This window comes from Mesoplodon mirus (genome assembly GCF_964341445.2).
Source record: "Mesoplodon mirus genome assembly, chromosome: 7".
In the NCBI taxonomy this organism is placed as follows: domain Eukaryota; kingdom Metazoa; phylum Chordata; class Mammalia; order Artiodactyla; family Ziphiidae; genus Mesoplodon; species Mesoplodon mirus.
In genome coordinates, this window is record NC_138983.1 from 100,087,797 (window position 1) to 100,112,004 (window position 24,208).

At 47.1% G+C, this 24,208-nt stretch overlaps 1 protein-coding gene across 1 annotated transcript in view; it reads left to right on the forward strand.

The window, feature by feature from the left end:
- Positions 1–23,447, forward strand: part of LOC309808906 (forkhead-associated domain-containing protein 1-like) — a gene marked incomplete at both ends in the record, with an annotated part of 77,217 nt that extends 53,770 nt beyond the window's left edge. The window contains 10 exons of the mRNA XM_082629476.1: positions 5,030–5,138; positions 8,800–8,930; positions 11,182–11,271; positions 12,298–12,402; positions 16,145–16,246; positions 18,128–18,251; positions 18,938–19,062; positions 21,975–22,070; positions 22,494–22,714; positions 23,252–23,447. Of these exons, the coding sequence (XP_082485602.1) occupies positions 5,030–5,138; positions 8,800–8,930; positions 11,182–11,271; positions 12,298–12,402; positions 16,145–16,246; positions 18,128–18,251; positions 18,938–19,062; positions 21,975–22,070; positions 22,494–22,714; positions 23,252–23,447 (1,299 nt within the window). The remainder of the gene's footprint in view (positions 1–5,029; positions 5,139–8,799; positions 8,931–11,181; positions 11,272–12,297; positions 12,403–16,144; positions 16,247–18,127; positions 18,252–18,937; positions 19,063–21,974; positions 22,071–22,493; positions 22,715–23,251) is intronic.
- Positions 23,448–24,208: the final 761 nt, after the last annotated feature.

Consider the following 24,208-nt stretch of genomic DNA (forward strand, 5'->3'; position numbering starts at 1 on the left):
CTCTGTTTACTGTCTTTCCCTCTGTAACCGATTCTAGGTACACAGTTTCAATCCTAGAAATGGTGCTCTAGAAAGGACACAGATTGTGTATGGTGAACCTAGGAGATTCTAGCAGGAAACTGTAAGCTCCATGAAGGCAAAGGTTGGGCCCAGTAACCTTCTAGAACTCTGTTAGGACCGTGTCTGTTTGTCTGTTCTTTATTCATCCATCCACCCATCCGTCCATTAATCCAAAGAAATATTTTGGGGGGCCTATCCCGTGCCATGCCCTCTTCCAGGCTCTGAGAATTCAGCAGAGAACAAGACAGACATGATCCTTCCCCCTGTTACGCTCTAGTGAGGGAGACAGAAAAAACAAGTCAACAAATACATGCTCTAATATTTAAATGAACTAATGACTCTCCTTCAAACCTGGTTTTCAAAAAACAATGAAAGTAACAGGTCCTGTAGGAATTATTAGTGCAAACAGCTACCTTGACATGTAGCTGACACATTAATGAGCATCTTTTTCTTGAACTGAACCCAATTTTGCTGAAATATTCCTTTCAGTTATTCTCCCATTTCAGAGGTTTCCTGAGAAAATGACATGTCTTTTTCAGGTACATGGATGAGGCTGAATTATTCCCACATACCTTTTTTATTTTTGGCCATACCACGCGGCTTGCAGGATCTTAGTTCCCTGACCAGGGATCAAACCCAGGCCTCCAGCAGTGGAAGCACAGAGTCCTAACCACTGGACTGCCAGGGAATTCCCCACATACCTTTTTTTAAATAATTGAAATATATTTGACATAGAATATTATATAATTTCCACATATCTTTGAATATCAGCCGGTCCCAATTTGAGTTTTATTTAAAGTGGCTGCCGATATCTGGGGGAAAAAATGTTTTTTTACAAAGAAATTATCTAGAAATAATTACACTGATGCATCATGCTCTTGCCTCCCCTACCACTGGAGCTTCACTTATAACTGAAGAAGAATATTTTATAGCAAGGCATATATGAACCAGAGGCTCCATCGGTTTGAACTCAAATCGAGTTTCAACCACTGACATTTTAGTTTCTTAACTATTCTACTGCCTGCAGAGCATTCCACCAGAAGTGTAAGCCACATGGCAGGTTGATTTATGGTTCTGACTACTTTATGTGTTTTCCCTGGTCCCCGAAGGTGTGTGCATAATGATTTGCTCTCAGAGATCTTCGATCTGCTACAGTATCACTAGAAAATTCTTACCTCCATGTGCTCTTATACGCCTGTGCTAATTAGAAACCAAATTATCATCCTGAAACAATCACTCCTCCTAGCACTCTTAACTTTCTTATGATTCAGTGCCCATTTTATGACACAGCTTAACAGACATTAAACATCTTGGAATTTATGCCATTACAAACAATATGGATATTTACTTTGATAGTAAAAGTATCAAAGAGGTTTGAAGACTCTTTGGAGTTTTCCAGCAATCCAAAATCCTAAAACTCTGACACTCAGATTGAAATATTTTCAATCTGTCAAAACCACTGGAGTCTTAGAGGGGAACGTATGTTTTCCCTTCTGGAAGTTTGTCTCTGTGTGTTCTATCTCTGGTATCATGCAAATAAAAGCATTAAGCTGAGAAGAGCTTACAAACACTTTCAGTGTTCCAAGGACCTTTTATGGAAAAGTTGTATTTCCCCCCAACAGAGAAAAGTAAGATGTGAAAGAATTTTTTCACTCAAAGTTTCCAAAGCACAAACATGCAAAAGTATAGCCTTGGGGAGAGTGGGGGTCAGAGTGGCCTGTGTCCCCGCAACTTCTAGCATAGACCCCCCCCCATTAATGTCTCAGGTGCCCCAGGGAAAAAGTAAGTGTAACTGCCCCAAATGTCCTAGACTCTGAACCATGATGGTGTATGAAACGAGTCAGAAAACTTGTGAGACCTTGACGGTTCTGTTAATTCTACCAGAGTAATAATGACAAGATTTCCAAGGACACAAACCAAGACCAAAGGCTGTGAGCGCCATCTGGTGGCCATATCAGCACGCCCGAACTCCATTACCTGGGCATGCCCAACACCTCCCCCCAATCTTTTTTTTTTTTTTTAGCATGATGCCCGCAACCTGGTCTGATGGTAAACAGGGAAATTCCTGTATTTCTTCTTTTGGAGGGATTATTTTTATTTAAGACACTGAGTCTCTATTTACTCTTATAACAGTTATTTTTAATTTAATGCACGTTTTTAAGTTTAAAAAGGGAGCTGCTTCTACGAAAAATGCTAAGAAATTATAGTGGGGCTAGCCAAGAGACATGGGAAAAATGGTGAAAGTGGTATATGAATGACTGAAGTTTAGGAACTCTCTTCGGGTGGGGTTGCCAGATAAAGTAAGGACACCCAGTTAAATTTGAATTTTAGAATTTCGTTTTAGCGTGTGTCCCAAATATTGCATGGGACACATTTGCACTAAAATATTATTTGTTATCTGAAATCCTATTTTAAGTGAACATCCTTTTTTCCTCCCCTAAATCTGGCAACCTTACCTTAGGAGAACAAAGAAATTGCACCCAGGACTTCCCTGGTGGGACAGTGGTTAGGAATCCGCCTGCCAGTGCAGGGGACACGGGATCGAGCCCTGGTCTGGGAAGATCCCACATGCCGTGGAGCATGTAAGCCTGTGCGCCACAGCTACTGAGCCCTCGTGCCACAACTACTGAAGCCCGTGTGCTTAGAGCCCAGGCTCTGCAACAAGAGAAGGCGCCACAATAAGCCTATGCACCGCAACAAAGACCCAACGCAGCCAAAAATAAATAAATAAATAAATAAAATTTATTTTTAAAAAAAGAAAAGAAATTGCATCCTTCTCCTTGTCACTTCCGTTTTGATCTATCAAAACAAGCTAGTGGGGCTTCCCTGGTGGTGCAGTAGTTGACAGTCCGCCTGCCGATGCAGGGGACACAGGTTTGTGCCCCGGTTCGGGAAGATCCCACATGCCGCAGAGTGGCTGGGCCCGTGGGCCATGGCCACTGAGCCTGCGCATCCGGAGCCTGTGCTCCACAACGGGAGAGGCCACAACAGTGAGAAGCCCGCGTACAGCGAAAAAAAAAAAAAAAAAAAAAAACAAGCTAGCTCTTGTCCTGTCTACGGATTGCTTTACATTTATGCCCCAATAAACGTGTCCCTGTGGGAGTACTGAGGCCTGACATCTGAAAAATCACAGGGCAAAGGCCCACAGTGCACCTTGAGGTGGGAATGTCCGGGCCACGCAGAACAAGCAGTCTGGCCACATCAGACCGAGAGGGAGGGGGTTCTGGGCCCAGCTCTCTTTCCCGGCCTCTCGGGTACCTGCTCTGTGGAGGCTGAGGCCTGGCAGCTACTTTCGGGCCCTTACCAACGTTGCATTTGATGGAGAGCCTTCCGCACCCCACGTGTAGACCTAGACCCCTGGAGGGGGGCCCGCCCTTGAGGGGGCTCTGCGCCATGGACTTAGAGGGTGCTCACAGCAGCCATAGATAGAGCTGGCCTGTGGTGCTCCCACCCACGATTCCTGTATTTCCTTTATTTTTTTATTATTATTATTTTTTTGTGGTACACATGCCTCTCACTGTTGTGGCCTCTCCCATTGCGGAGCACAGGCTCCGGATGCGCAGGCTCGGCGGCCATGGCTACGGGCCCAGCCGCTCCGCGGCATGTGGGATCTTCCCGGACTGGGTCACGAACCCGCGTCCCCTGCATCGGCAGGCGGACTGTCACCCACCTCGTCACCAGGGAAGCCCCTGTATTTCCTCTTAATAACAACCACACTGGCGTTTAAGTGAGCCTGGCAAGGCTTACAAATGCACACATAAAGATTACCAACTACCTTCCCCAGAGACGGACGAGGGAAGTTGAAGCTAAAACACACCGTGAGGGCTTCCCTGGTGGCGCAGTGGTTGAGAGTCCACCTGCCGATGCAGGGGACACGGATTCGTGCCCCAGTCCGGAAAGATACCACATGCTGCGGAGTGGCTGGGCCCCTGAGCCATGGTCGCTGAGCCTGCGCGACCGGAGCCTGTGCTCCACAATGGGAGAGGCCACAACAGTGAGAGGCCCGCGTACCGCAAAAAAAAACCAAAATAAACCCAAAACAAAAGAAAAAAAACACCCCGTGGGTAGTCAGAGGAGAGGACCGTCAATAGCTCTTCCCCCTGTGCCGTGTACCAGGCTTGATCTGAGCACTTGTACACATGCTTACTTATTAAAATACTTCTCACAATCCTATCAGGTTGGGACTACCATCACCCCGCGTGCAGACTGAACAAAAGGAAACAGAATATGGTGTCCTCCTTGTGTTCACAAAGCCCGTTAACTGGCAGAGACAGGACTTGAAGGCCACAGTCCGGCTCCCGAGTCCATGCCATGCTTTACAGCCTCCAACTTCTCACGTTCATTCCTAGAGCCACCTGGGAAGGAGGAACCAGGCAACTAAAGACTGGGTTTGAATCAGACTCCACGTCTGACCAGCCACGTGATGCCGAGAAGGGGGCCTCGCCTCTCTGAGTCTCAACCTGGCTCCCTTGCAAAATGGGCACATTAATGGGAACGTCAGCCTTCAGCAACGCTGTGACGAGTATCAGTGTAGCATGTGTGAACGGGCTTTGTAAACTCTGGAGTGTTCTGTGAGGTATAAACTACCCTCTATTCTCATTAGAGGGAATTCATTTCATAACCTGCTCCCGGCTCTTGAACTTTGCTGTGCATCCAGTCAGTGCTGGATGATCTGGAACCAACAGCTGGTCTATTTATGGCTGAAAACCCACAGGTCATAGGAAGACAGCAGCACCCGAGCCCCTGGGTGGCCACAAAGATAAGGTTCGTGTCTTGAGGACCGATGACATGGTGGTCACTGAAGGAACAGGCCCCTCCTGCCCCTTCCACTGGTGACAACTGAAAACCTTGGTTTCCCCAACACCCCGATCCAAGATCAGCCCGACTCTTTGCCCAACGTTGGAGAAGTACCAGCGTGTCCTGCAGGCCTGGCTGGCCCCCTCTGACTGTGTGTTGCCTCCTTCCACAGATCAGTGCCCTACAACAAGGCTACAACCAGGTGCTGAGCCAGACCCTGGATATCACCTCCCTGAAGCACGAGGCCGAGAACTTAAGGAGGGACGCCGCCATCACGTCAGGTGAGGCCCTTCTGCATTCAGGCCCCAGAGCTTCTGCCCTCCCCCTGCAGACATCACCAGTCAACCAGCGCACCTGTGCCCGTGACATGGGTGCAGCCTCAGGGATCACCCATGTCGGTGCATTAGAGTTCTCCCTCAGTGTAGGTTTCTTGCCACCCAGTTCCGAGGGCAGGGCCTGGTAAATATTTGAGAGAATGGTATCTCTTGGCTACAAGGTCTCCTGAGCACTGGCCCCACCAGGGAGAACACAGGTCGCCTTGTGGCTTGGGTGGTTCCACAAAGCAGCCTGAGTGCAAACTAGAGCATGGACAAAATGGGGTCACTCCTTTAAGGCACCCATAGTCTCACCCATTTCAGCCGAGTGCACTTGGGCCCAAAGGAAACCATTTTCTAATTTGATCAGAGGTGGTCCCCTGATAAAGGGCTTGGGTTGGGAGAGGGGCAGCCAACGCACAGCTGTGACTGAGCTTTGATTCCCTGGATTCCTTCATTGCTTCCACATGTTTCTTGAGCTCCTTCTAGGTGTCAGGCCCCGTTCCAGGCTCCGGGGAGGGAGAGCCAAGCAAGACAGTCAGATTCCTGTACTCACAGATTTGGGAGGGGGTGACAGACAATAAAAGTAAAGGGATGAATAAACAAGCCCACTTCAGAGAGCAGTGGTGCTGTGGAGAAAATAAACTGTGTGTCGTGGTGGCCAGCGCTTCAAGGGGGGAGGCCAAGGGGGACCAGCTTAGTGGGTGTGCAACCATGGAACTCAGGTGGGACTTGAACCCGTGGGCTGGGACTCGAACCCAGTCAGAACCCACTATCTTTTAATCGAGATCACGCATCTGGTCTCGGGACTTACTAAAGCTCAGGTTCTTTATGTCTCATGCAGAAAGAATTCAGTGAGAGACAAAGTAAGAAGTGGATTTCTTTAGAGAGAAACACACTCCACAGACAGAGTGTGGGCCATCTCAGAAGGCTAGAGGCCCCCAAATATGGGGCGGTTAGTTTTTATGGGCTGGGTAATTTTATAGGCTAATGAGTGGGAGGATTGGGACAACTCTAATATTTTGGGGAAGGGGCGGGGATTTCGAGGCATTGGGCCACCACCCACTTTTTTTTTTTTTTTTTTCTGTACGCGGGCCTCTCACTGTTGTGGCCTCTCCCGTTGCGGAGCACAGGCTCTGGACGCGCAGGCTCAGTGGCCATGGCTCACGGGCCCATCCGCTCCACGGCATGTGGGATCTTCCCGGACCGGGGCACGAACCCATGTCCCCTGCATCGGCAGGCAGACTCTCAACCACCGCGCCACCAGGGAAGCCCCACCACCCACTTTTTGACCTTTATGGTCAGCCTCGGAACAGTCCTGGTGCTGGTGCGTGTGTCATTTCGCTCATGTGTTACAATGAGCCTGTAATGGGGCTCCAGTTCCCCCTGGAATTCGAATCTTACGCCCCCTTGGACCTAGCCGATTCTAACCAGTTTATGCTGTATCCTCCACGGCTATGTCCTTCTTTTAGAGAGGACCTGTTTCAGGTGGGCAAGGACAAGCCAAGGGCAAGCGAGGCTGCGTGGAGTGAACAGGGGATTGTGGGGCTGGGCAGGGTCGGGGGGTCTGGGTTTTTATTCCAAGGGTGTTGGGAATCCAGTGGAGTTTTTTAAGCCGAAACTGACATGCCTAGAGACCTGAAGAGGATGGGACCACTCACAGACGAGGGGAGGGAGAGAAGCAGGTGACAGGGAGGAGGCAGTGAGCCTCGGAGGGGCACATCACTCTGAAGGCAGCCAGTGCGTAGCAGGAAACATGCCCACAGCTGTAGAAGCCAGGCATAGCATTGAGTCGCACGTGAATCCCCATCTCTGTATGAATCTGTGCTTTTCTTCTGCCTCACTCTGCAACTTAATCACACCCAGCCCCACCCCCTGCTGCCCCCAGGTCTCTGCTTATTCTCCTCCCTCACTTGGGATGTCCTCAGATATTTTCTGAGCACCTCCCCCAGGCTAGGTGCTGTTCTGGGCACCAGGAATGGAAGGATGAACTCGCTGGTCCTCACCTTCCTCCCGTATGTCGGCCAGTGAAACCTCATCCAAGCATCAAGCCTGTCTCAGATCCCACCTTCTCCGATCAGGGAGTCGGACAGACCTGGGTTGGGATAATGCTTGAGATGGGCTGGACCCACTCAAAGTGTGGCAAGCCCCAGAGGGATTTCCAAGTAACTGAACTGTGTCCTGGAGGCAAAGCTCATTTTTAAAATGAAATTCTGGAGCATTTTGTGCTTTATTTCATAGACATTCTTGATTGAAACCTACCACTAAAACTGGGCCTGATGTTCTTTTAAGAAAAGAACCGTATGAGGTAACCCAATACCACTGCATTTATGCACCCTTCTTCCCACTTTTATTCAAAATGATACTACAATGCAAGAGGGAAGAGATATGGGGAGATATATATATGCATAACTGATTCACTTGGTTATAAAGCAGAAACTAACACACCATTGTAAAGCAATTATACTCCAATAAAGATGTTTTTAAAAAATGATACTACAGTAATGGAGTAGTTATCTATTGCTGCATAACAAGTTACCCCAAAATGTAATGGATAAATCCCCAACTAATATTTATGATCTCACCCAGTATCTGTAGTTCAGGAATTTGAGAGGGGGGTGACTTAGTTCTCATGAGTTGCAGTCAAGATGTCGGCTGGGGCATAAGTCATGTCATCTAAAGCCTCGGGGGGAGCTGGAGGATCCCCCTTCAGAATGGCTGCTCATATGGCTATTGGCTGGAGGCCTTAGTCCCTGAGCACACATGCTTCTCTCTAGGGCTGCTTGAGTTTCCCCAACACAGCAGTTGGCTTCCCCCAGAGTGAGTAATTCGAGAGAGAGCAAAGAGGAGGCCACAGTGTCTTTTATGACCCAGCCTGAGAGGAAACAGTCCGTCATTTCCAGAGTATCATATTGGTTACCCATGGCAGCCCTATTCAGGTTGGGAGGGGCTACACAAGGCATGAATTCTAGGTGGTAGGGATCATTGGGGCCATTTTGGAAGCTGGCTGCTGAGAAAAATCATAGGCGCCCTGTAACAAACATAATTTAGCCACTTTGTGTTCTTGGGACATATCGCATCATTTGACCCTTACAATAACTCTGTGTGGGACAGACAGTGGGAGGTGAAATAGCTTGTCCAAGACCACCAAGCTAATAAGTGGTAGAGAGGGGTCCAAACTCAGAGGACTGTGAAACCAACCACCCCATCAATAGTGTCCAGCAGTGCCCTCTGCCACACGCCCGTCTCCTGGCCTCTGGAGAAGAAGTCCTAGACCTTCCCTGTGCTGGGACTTTGTTCCCCAGGTCCATGGTGTGGCCTCTCCTCCCAGGTTTGGCTGGCCTGTGCCCACAAGGGGCCCCCAAAGGCTTCTCCTCTCGCTGGTGCTGACTGCCCCTCATTCTCACTGAAGCCTCAAACCCTGTTCCGTGGACTTTGCTCTCATTCCCATTCCTGCTCTGGGACCCTTGGAAAAAGCCTCCCCAGGTCTAGGCGGGCACCGGTGGTGGCCCAGGCTTGGAAGGTCTTGTCCAAACATTGGCTGACAGCCATGGTGTTGCCAATAATCCTTCCTGCCTCTTTCACCTCCATGAGTCTTTTGTTTTGGTTTGGTTTGGTTCTTTTACAGAGATGGTGTCATCTTTGCAAAGAGACGTGTTAGTAAAGGATGGTCAAGTTCAACAACTACAACAGGAGGTGAATCAACTGAAAAGTGAGAACAAAGAAAAGGATCACCAGCTCGAAGCCCTCAGCTCCAGAGTGAGTGTCGGGTCATCAGCAAATTGTAGCTGCGAAAAGCAGACACAGTGGAGTCACATGACACACGGTGGTGAGATGAGGCCAGTGCCCAAGGACACAGGGAGGGTAGCTGCTGGGCAGGTGGCCAACTTCTCTGAAGCCTTTCAAAGGACAGCATGTATGTGGCTCAGAATAAGCATAATAGATTTTCAAATCCAGCAAACATTTTCTAACCCCTATTATAAATGAGTTTGTTTAATCCCAGCAACAAACCCACCTATGAGCATATACTGCCAGTACAAAGTTTAACATTAAACAGAATACGATCTCCCTGTGAGCACGGATGACCACACGGCTGCATCGTGGTCCCAGCACCGCTGGTTCTCATAACTGTCTTCACAGCAGAACGTCTGAAGATCCAGATGCAAACACGCAGACGCTCATTTCTTCCTTAGACTTTAGTGTGTAGAATGTCTCTATGGAAGATGAACGTGGTAGGCAAGCAAAGAGCTTTTTACATGTAACTTTGACTATTTGCAAATCTTGCCTTCAATGCTAACTTTAGAATCCTGACTCTATAGGATAAGATTTCTCAGTATTTGCATGATGTGCCTGTTTCTGTGAGTCAAGGTAAAACCTCAAAGCTTTCATCTCAGGTGGCAACTCAGAGATTCCCAGAGGCTACCCGATAGCTAGGTCTGCATGGGGGTGGGGTCAGAACAGATCTTGAGGTTCCAAGGAAAAGGCACAGTAAGTAATACCTGGAACGTAGTACCATACCCAGTTTGGAGCTGGTGAAAGGCACTGCACGAGCTTTGGGATCAGACAGACCAGGGTCCCATCCCAGAGCTTTCTTTTATTGTAACTTATTTGGCCTCCATTTCCCCATCTGTGAAATGGGGATGACAAAATCGTTTTCCGAGAAGTGGGAGGCTGGTTTTCGTTGTGCTCTTCTGCCTCTGCCCGAGGTCGGGTGCCTGGCCAAGCCCTCTGCATTCGTTTCTCCCAAGCAGAGTGTCTTCCCAGGTATGTGCTATAGCTGTTTAATGTGGGGTGTGTGTGTGTGTGTGTGTGTGTGTGTGTGTGTGTTGGGGACGGGAAGGGGATGCAGAGCTGGTGCTAAGTAGAAGGAATCTGCAAAGACAGCACCTGCTTGGCTCTTCTACCTCCTGAAGTGCATTTGGATGATTTATGTCCCCGTTTCCCCTTCCTCGTTGACCTCAGAATGAGGTCCCTTCCCTCTAGACTGTGCTGGCCAATAGCACAAGGGCTCGTCACCACCAAGGGTACTGCTCTTGTGAACATTTGATATGCCTTTTTTTTTAATGACATACATCATGTGTGTTAATTTTAGAAAAATAAGTAGATGACATTGAGAAGAAAAAATAAAAAGAGAGGAGAGGAAATGCTACCTTCAGTAATCAGTGTTAATATTTTCATGTATGTTCTTCCAGTCTTATTTCTATATATTGCCTAGAAATCAATCAATCAATCATTTTATAGTTAATTTATACTATGCACATTTTTTAAATTTTTAAATACTTACTATTTTCCCGTGCTAATAAATCAACGCTCTTATCATTCGTCTTAAAAGCTACATACTTTCTCCTGGATGTACCCAGTGTTATAAAGTGGTCTGCTGTTCTAAACAACACTTGGGTTGTTTCCTCTTTTTTTTTTTCTTCCACTGTTACTGACAATTCTGTGAAGAGCATCCTTGAAACTACAGATTTACTTATTTCTCCAGTCATTGTCCTTAAGGTACATTCCTAAAGTGGGAATTGCTGGGTCAAAAGAAGGCACATCCATCCTTATGCCCTTAATGCCTGTTGCCAAGCCGCCCTCGGGCAAGACAGCTCCGTTTACCCCTCCACACCAGTCGGGGCAGTTGTGTCTTTGAGATGCAACCTGCACAAAAGCCCTAAGATGGACCCGAGCTCACTGGCTCGGCCCCCTCCACCCTCACCGGTCACAGCGTGAAAACATCCCAATTCCTGCACCCTAAGTACCCAGACTCTACAAAGCTGGATTTCCCCTGCAGTGAAGTTTGCTGGCTTTTGAAGAGGAACTTAGATGCTCTATTCCTCAGAACTCAGGAGAGGGGTGAACTGGGAAGGACTACAGGATCCCGTGCTCCCATCACACAAATGGTCTCGCCTCTCAGAATTCAGAGGTGTGATTGGGTTATACAGCAGGAAACACTCCTGGGCATGAACACAGGTACTTGGGACCCCCAGCCAAGCCCCCGTGGCCTTGTCCTTTTTCTCCACAGTGCTCAGTGCTGAAAGAAGAGTTACAGAAGGAAGATGCCCAGGAGGAGAAGTGGGAAGCCCAAGAGAAAGAGTTAAAACTCTGCAAAACCGTGCGTTGAACCTCCTGACCCCTAGGTGTCCACTGAAAGCCTAGATTGTGGCCTTGAGGGTTTTGGAGGGGTTCCTTGGCCCATTAGCTAGCACAAGCTCTGGGGCTTTCTGGGTGTTTGTCTGTTAATGTAGTCTCCTAATTCTTTGATTTGCTGGCCTCAAAGAGATGGGTGAAAAGACCATGGAAAACACACTCTCCCCAGATTTTCTGGGCAGTTGGCTCAAGGCCCCTCATCAGGTTTCCCCTGGGGAAAGGGACGGGAGGTGGCCACCGTATGCTGCTAGAAATTCACCGTGGTCCCTACCCCTGGACTTGTGATGCCCAGACTTTCATGATCCACTGTCACAAGTTTTATCACAGCCCTGAACACTGTTATTAACACAACTCTTCTTGAAGTATTTTTGCTTAAATACATTCAATTTTACAACAATTCATAAAAACAAAATAAAAAGCAAATGTATCACTGGCCTTGTATGGAAGGTGAACATAAAAATGAATACAATGAAAAGATGACCACTCAATGTAAATGTTCACCCCCTGTACCGGCCCGAACCCTCGTGCACATCACCAGGCATACGTTTTCCATCCGTTGGGAAGGACGGTGCCTGGGACGGAGGCAGGAGACATGCGTCCTTCTCTCTGTCAGGAGCACACTTCTCTGCCTCAAATGAGAAAAAAGAAAAATGTCATTGTTCTTTTCTTCCAAACTGTGCCCATTGTGTCTTCCAAACAGCCCTTATTTAGATTGAACTCAAAAATATGCCCCAAGGAAAGAGACTCTAATGAGTGGATAGGTATCTTGTACTGTTTAATCCAGGATCCATGCTGATCTTCAAAAGAAACTGAAATTTTCCCTCACCCAGCACTTTCATTGCATCCGTTGAAAGAAAGTCTACTTTGCCTCAAATACCTGGAATTGTCCCCCAAGGGAAGGAGTTAACGAATCCCAGACTAGGTTTCTGCCTTAATGAACCGGATGAAATGAGTTGTGAAGTTGACTTCCCTGTTGTTGGAACTCTTTCAGCAAATCCATGACATGGAAAAAGAAATGAGGAAGCTCAGGGTGGAGCTGAAAAGGAGCAGTACCGAGCAGAGCCTGATCTCGATGACGCTGCGGGAAAAGAGCAAGGTATGGCAGGGACAGGTCGGCCTGGGAACCACTCTGGGGCCAGCACTCCACCTGCATCATCTCTGTTCATCCTCACAATGACCCCATGCGGTCTATACTGGTATTAACCCCACTTTACAGTCGGGAAAACTGAGGCTCACAGAGGTGAAGGAAGTTATCCAAGTTCACTTGCATAAAGTAGTTGTGGCAGAACTTGAATCCAGGTCTGCCTGACTCCAAAGCTCCTGTGTGTAACCACAACCCTAGACTGCCTTCAGATCTTAATTGTGAAATTATCTAAGAAAGAATTGATCCATTAAATCAAGTTTGCCAATGATGTTGATCCAACTTAAATTCTCATATTGATTTTTTTTGTCTTTTTGTTCCATCATTGAGAATGTTTTTAAAAATCTCAACATGTTTGTCATTTGTGTGTTTCTTCTTTTAATATGAATGATGTTTGCTTTATATATTTTGAGGCTGTGTTACTAGGTGCATATAAATTTAGAATCCTAATACTTCCTGTAGAGCAAAACTTTAGATCATCATGAAATGTCCCTTTTCATCTCTAGTAGCGTTTCTCCCTTAACGTCTCCTTTGTCATTTAGCTTCATCACTGGCTTTCTGTTGGTTAGAGTTTTCATACCATATCTTTTTCATACGTTCTCTGTCAATTTTTGTCTTAAGGTTTAGACATATGCCTTCAGATAGCGTATCATTTTTACAAAATCCAGTTTGACAATCTTTGACTTTTAGTCCATTTATATTATGTAATTACTCGTGTACTGGGGTTTAAATCTACCTTCTTGCTCAATACCAGATGTACCATCTGTGGTATGTTCCTTTTTCTCTCCTTTCTTGCCTCCTTCTGAGTGGATGGTTTTCTCTTATTCCACTTTCCCCCTCTATTAGCTTGGAAATATTTCACTTTTTTACTATTCTCTTAGTAATAGTAAGACAATAGCATTCATCCTTGACTCACCAAAATCACACATTAATTAAGTTTTTCACTCTTCTACTATTCTCTTAGTAGTCATCCTGAAGACTACAATATGCATTCTTTTTTATTTTTATTTTTTTTGCGGTACGCGGGCCTCTCACTGTTGTGGCCTCTCCCGTAGTGGAGCACAGGCTCCGGATGCACAGGCTCAGCGGCCATGGCTCACGGGCCCAGCCGCTCCGTGGCATGTGGGATCCTTCCGGACCGGAACACGAACCCATGTCCCCTGCATCGGCAGGCGGACTCTCCACCACTGCACCACCAGGGAAGCCCTGCATTCTTAACTTACCAAGAGGCAATAGTAGTTGATAATTATGCCCTTCTCCTTGACAGTGCAATGAGTTTCAAACACCTTAACTTCACTTACCCCCTCCAGATTTATAAGCCATTGCTGTAATTTTCTAAACTTCTCTTGATACTTAAAACCCCACAAGACATTATTAGTGTTTTTCTATAGTCAGTATCATATCCACACATTACCCTTACTGTTGCTTGTCTTTTCTGCATCTCTGATCACCCACCTGGGTTCATTTTTCTTGTGTCTGAAGAATACCCTTTAATGTTTTCCCTCATTGTGGCTCTGCTGATGACAAATTCTCAAATGTGCCTGTGTGTCTGTCTGGAGATGTATATTTAACCTTCATTCTTAAAACACATTTGACTGCGTATTGAATTCTACAATGGCAACTCTTTTCTTTCAGCACATTAGATACAGCATTAGATATGTCACTATTGTCTTGTGGCTCCTATTATTTCTATTTAGAAGTCATCTGTAAGCCTAACTGTTGTACCTTTGCATAATCTGTCTTTTTCTCCGGTTGCTTTTAAGATTGTCTTTTCCCTTGATTTCCAGCAGTTTTATTATGGTTTATCTAGGTGTGGATTCAGTTTTATTTACCTCGTTGAGTTCGTAGGGGCTTCTTGAATCCCTGGCTTGGTGTTTTGCCTTAGTTCAGGTGCTTGAGCTCTGTACCACACAGGCAGTGGGGAGCTACTAAGGCTTCTGAACAAGTGACTGATGCAATGACATTCGTGGACAGTAATCAGGGTGAAAATGGTAGTTACAATTTCTCACGTACTAGGAGTTACCTTGAACATTTCATCTCTTCATCTTCACAACAGCGCTGTGATCTAGAAATCATCCTCTCCATTTTACAGATGAGAAAGTCAAGGCTACTAGTTACTAGTAAAGTAACTATCCCAATGGCACAGTCGGTTTTGTCTGACTCCAGGTTCGTCTGACTTCAGTGACCCTGGCATTGCAAACAGCCACATGCTACTGTTTACACTGAAATTAATGAAAATTAACTAAAATGTTTAGTTCAGTTCCTCCGTCACACCATCCCCATTTCGAGTGCTCGATCCCCAGATGTGCCTGGTGGCTGCCGTATTAGACAACACAGCCTCGCTCAGAGTACCTGTATCATTGCAGAAAGTTCTGTTGGACAGAGCTGCCTTACAGCTGGGTAACTCTCACAGTACCGTTAAGATTGCACTGGAAGAAACTAAACTCGAGGCGAGGAGGCCACTTGTCACAGTCCAGCTTGCATGTGAGAGGGATTGGAGGACAGGCATGAGACCCCCGAGTGTGAGAGAGGGAGCAGGGCGGCCGCTGAAGGTGACTCTGATGCTTGGGGACGGGAACGGGGGCTGTTCATGCAGAGCACAGATAAGGGCAGAGTCCAAGGCTGGACTTGGCTTTTGCAGCATATGAAAAAGGCTGCTGACATAGAAGTCAGAGCATGTTTAGACCTGGGAGAAAACTAAGGCCCAGAGAGCTTAGATGACTTTTCCAAGGTAACGGAGCTGGGTAGAGGCTCTTCCACTGGACCACACTACTCAGAAGAAAGCTCTTAAGGGCTTTTCTGGGTCTTTTATTACATCCCTGTGATCCCCCTCTTCAGATCCCTAAAAAAACAGCCTGTGAATTTGTTTCAGCACAAAAACTTTCCATTTATTTACGAGAGTTTGCCTCATTTCCTGTTAGTGCCAGGGCCCAGGGCTCAGCAGGTGCATCCAAGAACTGAGCAGCTGCGAGGCCTACACTGGCCAGCCAAGGGTAGCGTGGAGCACGCCCAAGCTTACCGTGTGTTGACTGTTACCCAAGCAAGGGGGGAAAAGTAGGCAAGCTTCTCCACTTTAAAGGCCTTCCTTGGCAGGCTGCAATTCTTAATAGACATTGCTTTGGCAAGCCTCCAGAGAGGTTACCACCAGTGAGTGTGCTCAAAGTGGTAACGACAAACAGTTATGATAATAAACCCAATCATAACATTTCCAAGTACCCATCACGAGTTATTAGAACGAGACTGTACGGCGGACATTCCCGTCCACCTTTCATAGGTTACAACAGTACTTAACACACTCACAGAGCCCTTAAGCACTATTCCAAACATCGAATCCCCACAATAACTCTATGCAGTGATACTAGTATCATCATCCCCATTTGACGGATGAGGACACTGAGTCACGGAGCAGTGAAGTAACTTTCCGAGTGTCGTACGGCTGGTTAGGGACCGAGCTGGGATGGGAGTGTGCGGTAGAACATAGTTGAGCCCCGGGTGCAGAGCTCGGCCCTTTCCCCTAGGGGGGAACTCCCTGTGAGTTTGCCTCCACCCTGTGCATGCCTGTGACCCCTGCTGCTGGGCTGCAGCTGTCCCTACCCCTCAGGGACTCCCCCACTGCCATTAGCCCCCCCAGAAGAGTTTCCCCAGAGGGCATGATGATCACATTAGCAGCAAGCCCTCGGTTTCATCATCCTTTCAGGTTGAAGAGAAGCTTCGGCAGGATTCCAGAAGGAAATTGCTTCAGCTGAAAGAAATGAGGAACAGAGAAAACCTCATTAAAGCCAATTTGGAAAGGGCAGTAGGTCAGGTAGGCGTGCTGCAGAGCCCCTTCACGGGCCCATGCTCTCCACGGAATCCCGCACCCAAGCGGCCGGAAGGGATGAATGAGGAGGAAGACGGCCTGCCTTAGTTCACCCACTTATTTTCTATACGAAGAAGTGTCTAGAAAGAACTAGAGCTGAGATTCTATCTAGATCTAGAGTCTGAGCTTTTAACCACGATGCTCTACTACTTCGCTATTAGTTACTAAGCTAAGCATCATTTTTCTGTGTTTTGAAGAAAGTTTCGTGAACCTTTGTCCCGCCCCCAAAGGTAGTGGAAATGACTCCTGCGTTAGTCCTGTCCCCCATCAGCTGCAGTTCCCCTTCCCCTCATTTCAGATGAAGATCAACAGTTCTCGGGAAACTCAGCAGTATTTGCTGCAAGAAGAGTTACGGCAGCATCTGGCAGAGAAGGAGAAGCTGACCGAGGAAAGACCGCAGCAAGAGGAGAAGCTGAAAGCCAGAGTCAAGCGGCTAATGGCAGAGAAATCGGTAAGGTGGTCCCCGTCCTTCTCTTTACTACTGGAAACTGATGAAATGGGCTTTCCTATGAGAAACAGAGGGCATGTACTTAGATGGAGGAATCTCAGCAACTCCTTGTTGGGAACTAAATTAATTAAAGAGGGTGAATGATGTAGGAGGAATTAACATGAAGCTTGAATCCTAAAACTCAGAGATCAACTTGAAGATCAACTTGAAGAGGCAAGGTTATTGAAATGTCTAGAAATGTTACTTTGTCTATATACCGCAGCTGATTTTATTGATACAAATCCCAGTCGTTACTGCGGCTCCTGGTTTGTGTCTAAGTGTGTGCAAGACCAACCAATAGTATTTCAGTCTTTCTCTTCATGCATATCAGGGGAAACACATGGCCAAAACTGCTACTTAGTTTTCCAGAAACCAGCCAATTAGAGGATACTTTACAGTGGCACCTCTCAACTCAAAGGTGTCCACGGATCATATGGGGATGTTGCTGAAATGCAGATTGTGACTCAGCAGGTCTCGGGTTGGGGGAGCCTGGGATTCTGCATTTCTGAACAGCTCCCAGCTGGTACCGATAGCACAGCTCTGCAGACTACATTTTCAGCCACAAAGTCTGAGAAGAAGGTTTTCCCCAAGTTGGCTGATAAGAACCACCTGGGGCTTCCCTGGTGGCGCAGTGCGTTGAGAGTCTGCCTGCCGATGCAGGGGACACCGGTTCATGCCTCGGTCCGGGAGGATCCCACATGCCGCGGAGCAGCTGGGCCCGTGAGCCATGGCCACTGAGCCTGCGTGTCCGGAGCCTGTGCTCCGCAACCGGAGAGGCCAGAAGAGTGAGAGGCCCACGTAACGCAGAAAAAAAATAAATAAATAAAAGCCCCTCCAGGGACTTCCCTGGTGTTCCAGTTATTAAGACTCTGTGCTTCCGCTGCAGGGGGTGCGGTTTCGATCCCCGGTCAGGGAACTAAGATCCCGCATGCCTCATGGTGCAGGCAAAAAAAAAAAGCCCCTCCAGGAGCAAATTTGATGTGATTGTTCAGAGATGAGACCAGAATGACAACAAGTGGAAACCCAAGCTTAGAAGAACATTAGAAGAAAAAAAGAAATAAAACATGGGGAGGGAACATAGGGGGGATCTCTTATTTATAATGATGCTAAGTAGGTAGGAAAGTTGGAAATCTTCCTAGATGTGACTTTGTATTCGAAATGAAATTTTTAAATTCCTTCTCTGCTGAAGCCCTGTAATGATATTTTCCAAGGTACTAAGTAAGTGACAGGGTTTCTGCTAATCCATGATTTGTTCATGTTTCTTCAAATACAAGAGAGTGAGATTGTGATCACTGATAAAGCTGCTGTCCTCACCATTCTGGCCACAGGAGCAGTCCTTCAGTGATCTAGGAGCCAAGTGCAAAGGGTCCCGACATGAGGAAGTCATTCAGTGTCAGAAAAAGGCCTTATCTGAGCTTCGTGCGCGAATTAAAGAACTTGAGAAGGCCAGCTTGTCAAGTAAGTTTCCTCCTGCCTAGTCACCCCTCTGTGCTGAGAACCATGGGCCCCAGACTTGAGGGTTCACTTTAGGGACTAACCAATTTGCCAGGACCACCATCTTCTATCCCCATCATTTCATAACTAAAAAAACATAGTTATAAAAAAAAGATGGGCAGGAAAAAAAATAGATGTGTAGGCATGAGCTCAGAGTCAAGAGCAGGCCTTGATATTAAATAAACAGGATTTCATGAAAAACTCAGAACCTTGTCCTTCTTTTTCTTATTTCACTGTGGCCCAGTGGAAACTTTTTCATAGACGCATGCTGTGCAAGGACCAACCTTGGGGAACTTCCCAGGATAAATACCCTGTTTAGAGGGAATAGGGCTTTCAAGAAACCAAGCTTGCTGCTGGGTGGAGCCCTGGGCTAGGACACAGAAGCGTGGGTTCAAGTCCATCCTCACACCTGTGGCCGAAGGTTCCCCCTCAGTGCCCCCGCCCTGGGAGGCTGCAGCCTCATATGAGCTGTGTGGCCTTGGACAAGTCATTTCACCTCTCTGGGCCTCGATGCCTCACCTGCCAAGGGAGGATGGTGAGCTAATTAGTACTGGCCTGTGGTAAGTGTCCAGTAAATAGCAGCTGTGACTTTTACATGCAGTAACTTCTTCCTGAGCCTTTGTTTTGAGTGTAAATTATTTCTTTTATAGACCACAAGGACCACATGGATGAATCATTTCTAGACTTAAAGACCCTCGGGATGGAAAAAAATGTTCGGAAAATATTGGATGCAAAACCTGACTTGCCAACTTTTTCAAGAGTAGAGATCCGAACGGTAACCAAAGAAACTTTGTCTCTGCATTGACTGACACGTGGGGAGGGTGGGCATGAGGACAGACACTAGCCGTGTGCCCTGGCACCACTGTATACATCATTGGTTCGAGGCCAGGTCCTCCCTGATGGGCTAACACCTGTATGGACTGGTTGGTGCCTGGCCGTACCAGTGATCCAATGTTTGAATAGAAAGGCGGCTTCCCATCGTGTACAGCATGATATAACATTGCACTGATGCTGGCCCGGACAATCTCTGGGCCCTCCTTTTCACATCACATGTTATATTCTGCAGAAAATATCCAACAAGCTAATGTACAACATTATGCCATGAGCTTGCCTAACATTTGCTTTTTGCTATAAACTGAAAAACATGAACACATAAAGGGCAGCAGAAGGGAGCCATGATGATTAAGAAGACACAAGTTCTAGAATCAGAGACCTGTGTCCTAATCCCAGCTCTGCAAGCTCTGTGACCTTGGGCAGGCTCCTAACCTTTCTGGGACTTCAATTTCCCAGCTGTAAAATGATGATGGAAAAATTAAAGGAGATCATTATGTAAAGTGCTTATCCCAGTGCCTAGCTCATAGCGAGCACTTTAATAGATGATAGTTATTATTGTCAAACAGTTTTTAAAGAGTATTGTCCAAGAAAACCTTCCTTTCTTAGGGAGCATAGTTTGTGTTTTCCAGGATTTTCAGAAGTACTTTGATTGTTAGGTTGAAGGTGCCCTGTATCCTAAATGGATGTTTGATCGGGTGTTTGATTGACACATGACAATGGACAGCTCTGATCAGCGTGGCTTGCTGCGGCAGCTGGTCTAAACCAGCTTTTGGAAAACATAATAAAGCCATCCTCTCTGTACCAGCATTTTCTCCTACAATTTTTCTAGACATTTGCTCACACGTCTAGAGATGTGAGTCTTCAGAAATGTGTTGGTTTTCCTGATAAAATCGAACCTTCCTTCTCTGAGGCTGGGAGTGGAGGGACCGTCTCCAGGTGGGGAGCTCAGCTGGATCTCATGTCCTGATGGTCCTGCTTCCAAGATTGACCTTCCCCTTGGCAACAAGCCCTCATCCCACCACTGACACCACAGAGCAGGAAACCTCCCAACTCTCAATCCTCCAAGGTTGGCAGTAATTAAACGAAAGAGCAGGAGGAAGAATAGCTGACATCTGTGAACTGCTTACTGTGTGCCAGGCGTTGAGCTCAGCCGGCTCCATGCCTTATGTCATTGAACCATCGTAGCAGCCTTGTGTCATAGTTACTATTATTGTCCCCATTTAACAGATAAGAAAAAGTAAGGCTTCAGGAGGTCAAGTACCTCACCCAAGGTCACAGAATAATGATTGAAGACACACCAGGGGTGTGTCCCTGGTGGTGTGTCTGCTAGCCTGCAGAGACCGGGTGGGGACTGCGTGCTTGGATCCTGTAGCCCAGGCTCTTCCTTAGTGACCCTCCCCTCAGGAAAAGAGGGGGCGTCTGGAGAGGTACAGAGGATGCAGCTCAGGGTAGCTGAAGACACTGAGCAGCATCTCAGGTTCTTTTTGCAGCAGATCTGCCCGGTTTATTGTCATCTTCAGATACCCTCTTTTATTCTCATCTCCATAGATACATAGACAAATATGTCCACTCTTGTCTATCACAGTCACTTGGGGGCCTTTATATTTTTGTAGTTGTTTTTTTTAAAATCTCAGAGGTTTTCAGGGTAGTGCCAACAAATGCTAGGGCTAAGAGATGCTCATGGCAAGCATTAAAAGCCAATTTATTTTTTAAGGAGTCTTATTAGGGTTATTTGTGGTCGTTCAGATCAGGTCCCCTATTCAGTCTGGTGGCCTTTCCATGCAGTCAGTTGGGCTTCCAACAGCCAGCTGGCTGGTTGGGGTCTTAGGGAGATGCAGCTGCAAACACTATCTGCATTGTCTCTGGAAAGGTTCTGAAGGGATGCCCACCCACCAGGTTCCAGAGCTAGGAGAAGGTTGGGCCAAATTTTGTGAGGGTATGGTTTCTGCTGCACAGAAATGAGATTCCTTTAAAAAAAGGAGGGAGGCTATTTTCCACTTAACCTTCATTCGTTCATTCAACAAACATGCCCACTATGCACCACTCATTGCCAGGTGCCATGCTGGGCACAAGGAGGGAGATAGTGAGCAAAAGCCGCATGGTCCCCATTTTTCTGGAGCTTGTCTTCTCAACATCAGCGGTACTGATTTTTTGAGCCAGGTAACTCTTTGTTTGGGAGACTGCCCTATGCATCGTGGGGTGTTTAGCAGCATCCTTGTCCTCTACCCACTAGACGCCAGCAGCAATTATGACAGCCACAAATGTGTCCAGGCATTGCTAAATGTCCTGGAGGGGGTATGGTGGCCAGAGTCACCCCCGGTTGAGAACCACTGGCCTAAAGGGAAGACAGACGAGACGGTGGCCAAAGAATGGCACAAGTGATGCATCATTTCAAAGGCAGTCGTGCTCTGAAGGGGTAGGAACACAGTCATAAAGAAAGCAGTTCACAGAGTCAGAATGGATTTAAAACCAACTCTCTTGGCGTGGACATATATACACACACACGCTACCAAAGGTAAAATAGATAGCTAGTGGGAAGCAGCTGCATCGCACAGGGAGAGCAGGTCGGTGCTGTGTGTCTACCTAGAGGGGTGGGATAGGGAGGGTGGGAGGGAGACGCAAGAGGCAGGGGATATGGGGATATATGGATACGTATAGGTGATTCACTTTTTGATACAGCAGAAACGAACATACACCATTGTATAGCAATTATACTCCAATAAAGATGATATAAAAAATCAACTCTCTCAAATTATTTTTTCCAGTTCTTGCATTATTCTTTGGGTTATTCTTCTGGATGTAGAAAATCATAATGGAATGCCAAGTGAGTTTTTTTCTTTTGTTTTATTTCAGCCTCAAAATGGCCTTTCCAGCCCAGGGTCCATCATGGCCACTGAGAAGTTAGGGAAAACGGATGTGGCTGAGGCTTTAGATCTTAGTGAAAAGCTGGTAGGTATACCCAGCATCAGTCCCCTCCTGTCCAAACCTGTGTGCCCTGCAGGTAGTTTAAACATCAACTCCACATACATTTTAGTTGTTACAGTAGCTCCACGAGACCCATCTCCTATCCCAGCATGGGCTGGAAATTGCAGAGCCCAATTCCTTGCAAGACTGGGTAGTAAGAATGAATGTTTATGTCTGTTGTCATTCCCCCTCCCCACTTCCCCCCAATTCTCAAAAAGGCATAGTGTAAATGGATGCGGGGGAAAATGAAAGTCCTACTAAAAGCCCCAAATGCACTCATTTGCAAAGCATGTGTTTCTTCTCTGCAACTGCAGAAAATGAGTGAAACAGAATTAGACGTTTGCCTCCTCAAAGTGGCCACCAGCGGTCTTGGGCCAGGCCTCTTACCTGTGAAACGCTTTCTCGTAGTACTTGGACATGAGCAAAACCCTCGGGACTTTGATGAACATCAAAGGTATGTCAGGTCACGTGTCCATGAAACACCTCTCCCCAAAAGAGAGGGAGAGAGTCCACCAGCTTCGACAAAGAGACCTGTACCTGGTGTTTGATAAGATCACCCTACTCAAGAACCAGCTGCAGAGGAAAGAGGAGCTTTTGAGACGATACGAGAAGGACATTGAACAGCTCAAGTATGGCCCGTGTCCCCGGCAAAAGGCCCAGGCCTCCATTCTCCAGGCTAAACCTCGGGGCAGCTGCAGACCCGTAGGGACCAGGACAAGAGGACAGAGGCCTGGGTGTGGAGTGGGGAGGCGGGATGGTGACTCAGGGCCTGATGGACCCAAGTCTCTGGGCAAGAAAGCAACAGTTAAAGTACCCTGCTGTTAAGGAATAAGGTGCACCTTTTATAAATGTGTCTGATGTTTCACCATGTGTGTGCTTTTCGTAATTCCATCGTATTTTCAGTGGTATCCGTTCCCCCACCCTCTCTGGGAAATTGGGAGGGGCTGGTAGCATAACCTGTGCCCCCTTCATGCTGCACGTCCACAGCCAATGGGCTATTTATTCTGCCCTCTAGTCCCCACATCTTCAGCCTTCCCCCCCACTTGTAAGGAAACCGCGAAGCCAGGCATATATGGAAGTGTTCTGAGGATCTCCCAGGTCGGGAGCATTGGTGGTGAGTGAGAAAGCTGAGGAGAAAAGAGACTTTGTCTCTCCTGTGTGCTCAGGCAGAGCAAAGTGTCGGTTCAGATGTACCAGTCACAGGTGGCAAAGCTGAAGGACATCTTCAGAGAGGCCGAAGAAAAGGCTCCGCTGAAGGAGGCCCTGGCGCACATGGAAGAGCGGCTGCACCAGGAGAAGAGGGTCACCAGGGCGATCAGGCAGCAGAAGGTGAGAGGTCCCTGCTCGGAGCAGAGCCTCTGAGGCTGCCCCTCAGCTCCCTTTAGAAACAGCCAACTGAGGTCCCAGTGGGATCCAGGCAGCACAGAATGCATTCGCTCATTGCAAAGGAAGGTGGCAGAATAGCTTTAGCGTTAGGCAGACTTAGGTTTAGACTCTTGTTCTGCCATTTACTGTGTGGCTTCAGGCAGCTTTTTTTTTTAACATCTTTATTGGAGTATAATTGCTTTACAGTGTGGTGTTCGTTTCTGCTGTATAACAAAGTGAATCAGCTATATGCATATGTATATCCTCACATCCCTCCCTCTTGTGTCTCCCTCACACCCTCCTTATCCCACCCCTCTAGATGGTCGCAAAGCACTGAGCTGATCTCCCTGTGCCATGCAGCTGCTTCCCACTAGCTATCTGTTTTACATTTGGTAGTGTATATATGTCCATGCCACTCTCTCACTTCGTCCCAGCTTACCCTTCCCCCTCCCCATGTCCTCAAGTCCATTCTCTACATCTGTGTCTTTATTCCTGGCCTGCCCCTAGGTTCATCACAACATTTTTTTTTTTTAGATTCTATAGATATATGTCAGCTTAACCTCTCTGAGACTCATAGTCTAGCTTGCCTCTATTTTTTTAAACTTTCTTTTTTTTTAAGTTAATTTTTATTTTATATTGGAGTATAGTTGATTTACAGTGTTGTGTTAGTTTCAGGTGTACAGCAAAGTGATTCAGTTATACATACACATATATCTATTCTTTTTCAGATTCTTTTCCCATATAAGTTATTACAGAAT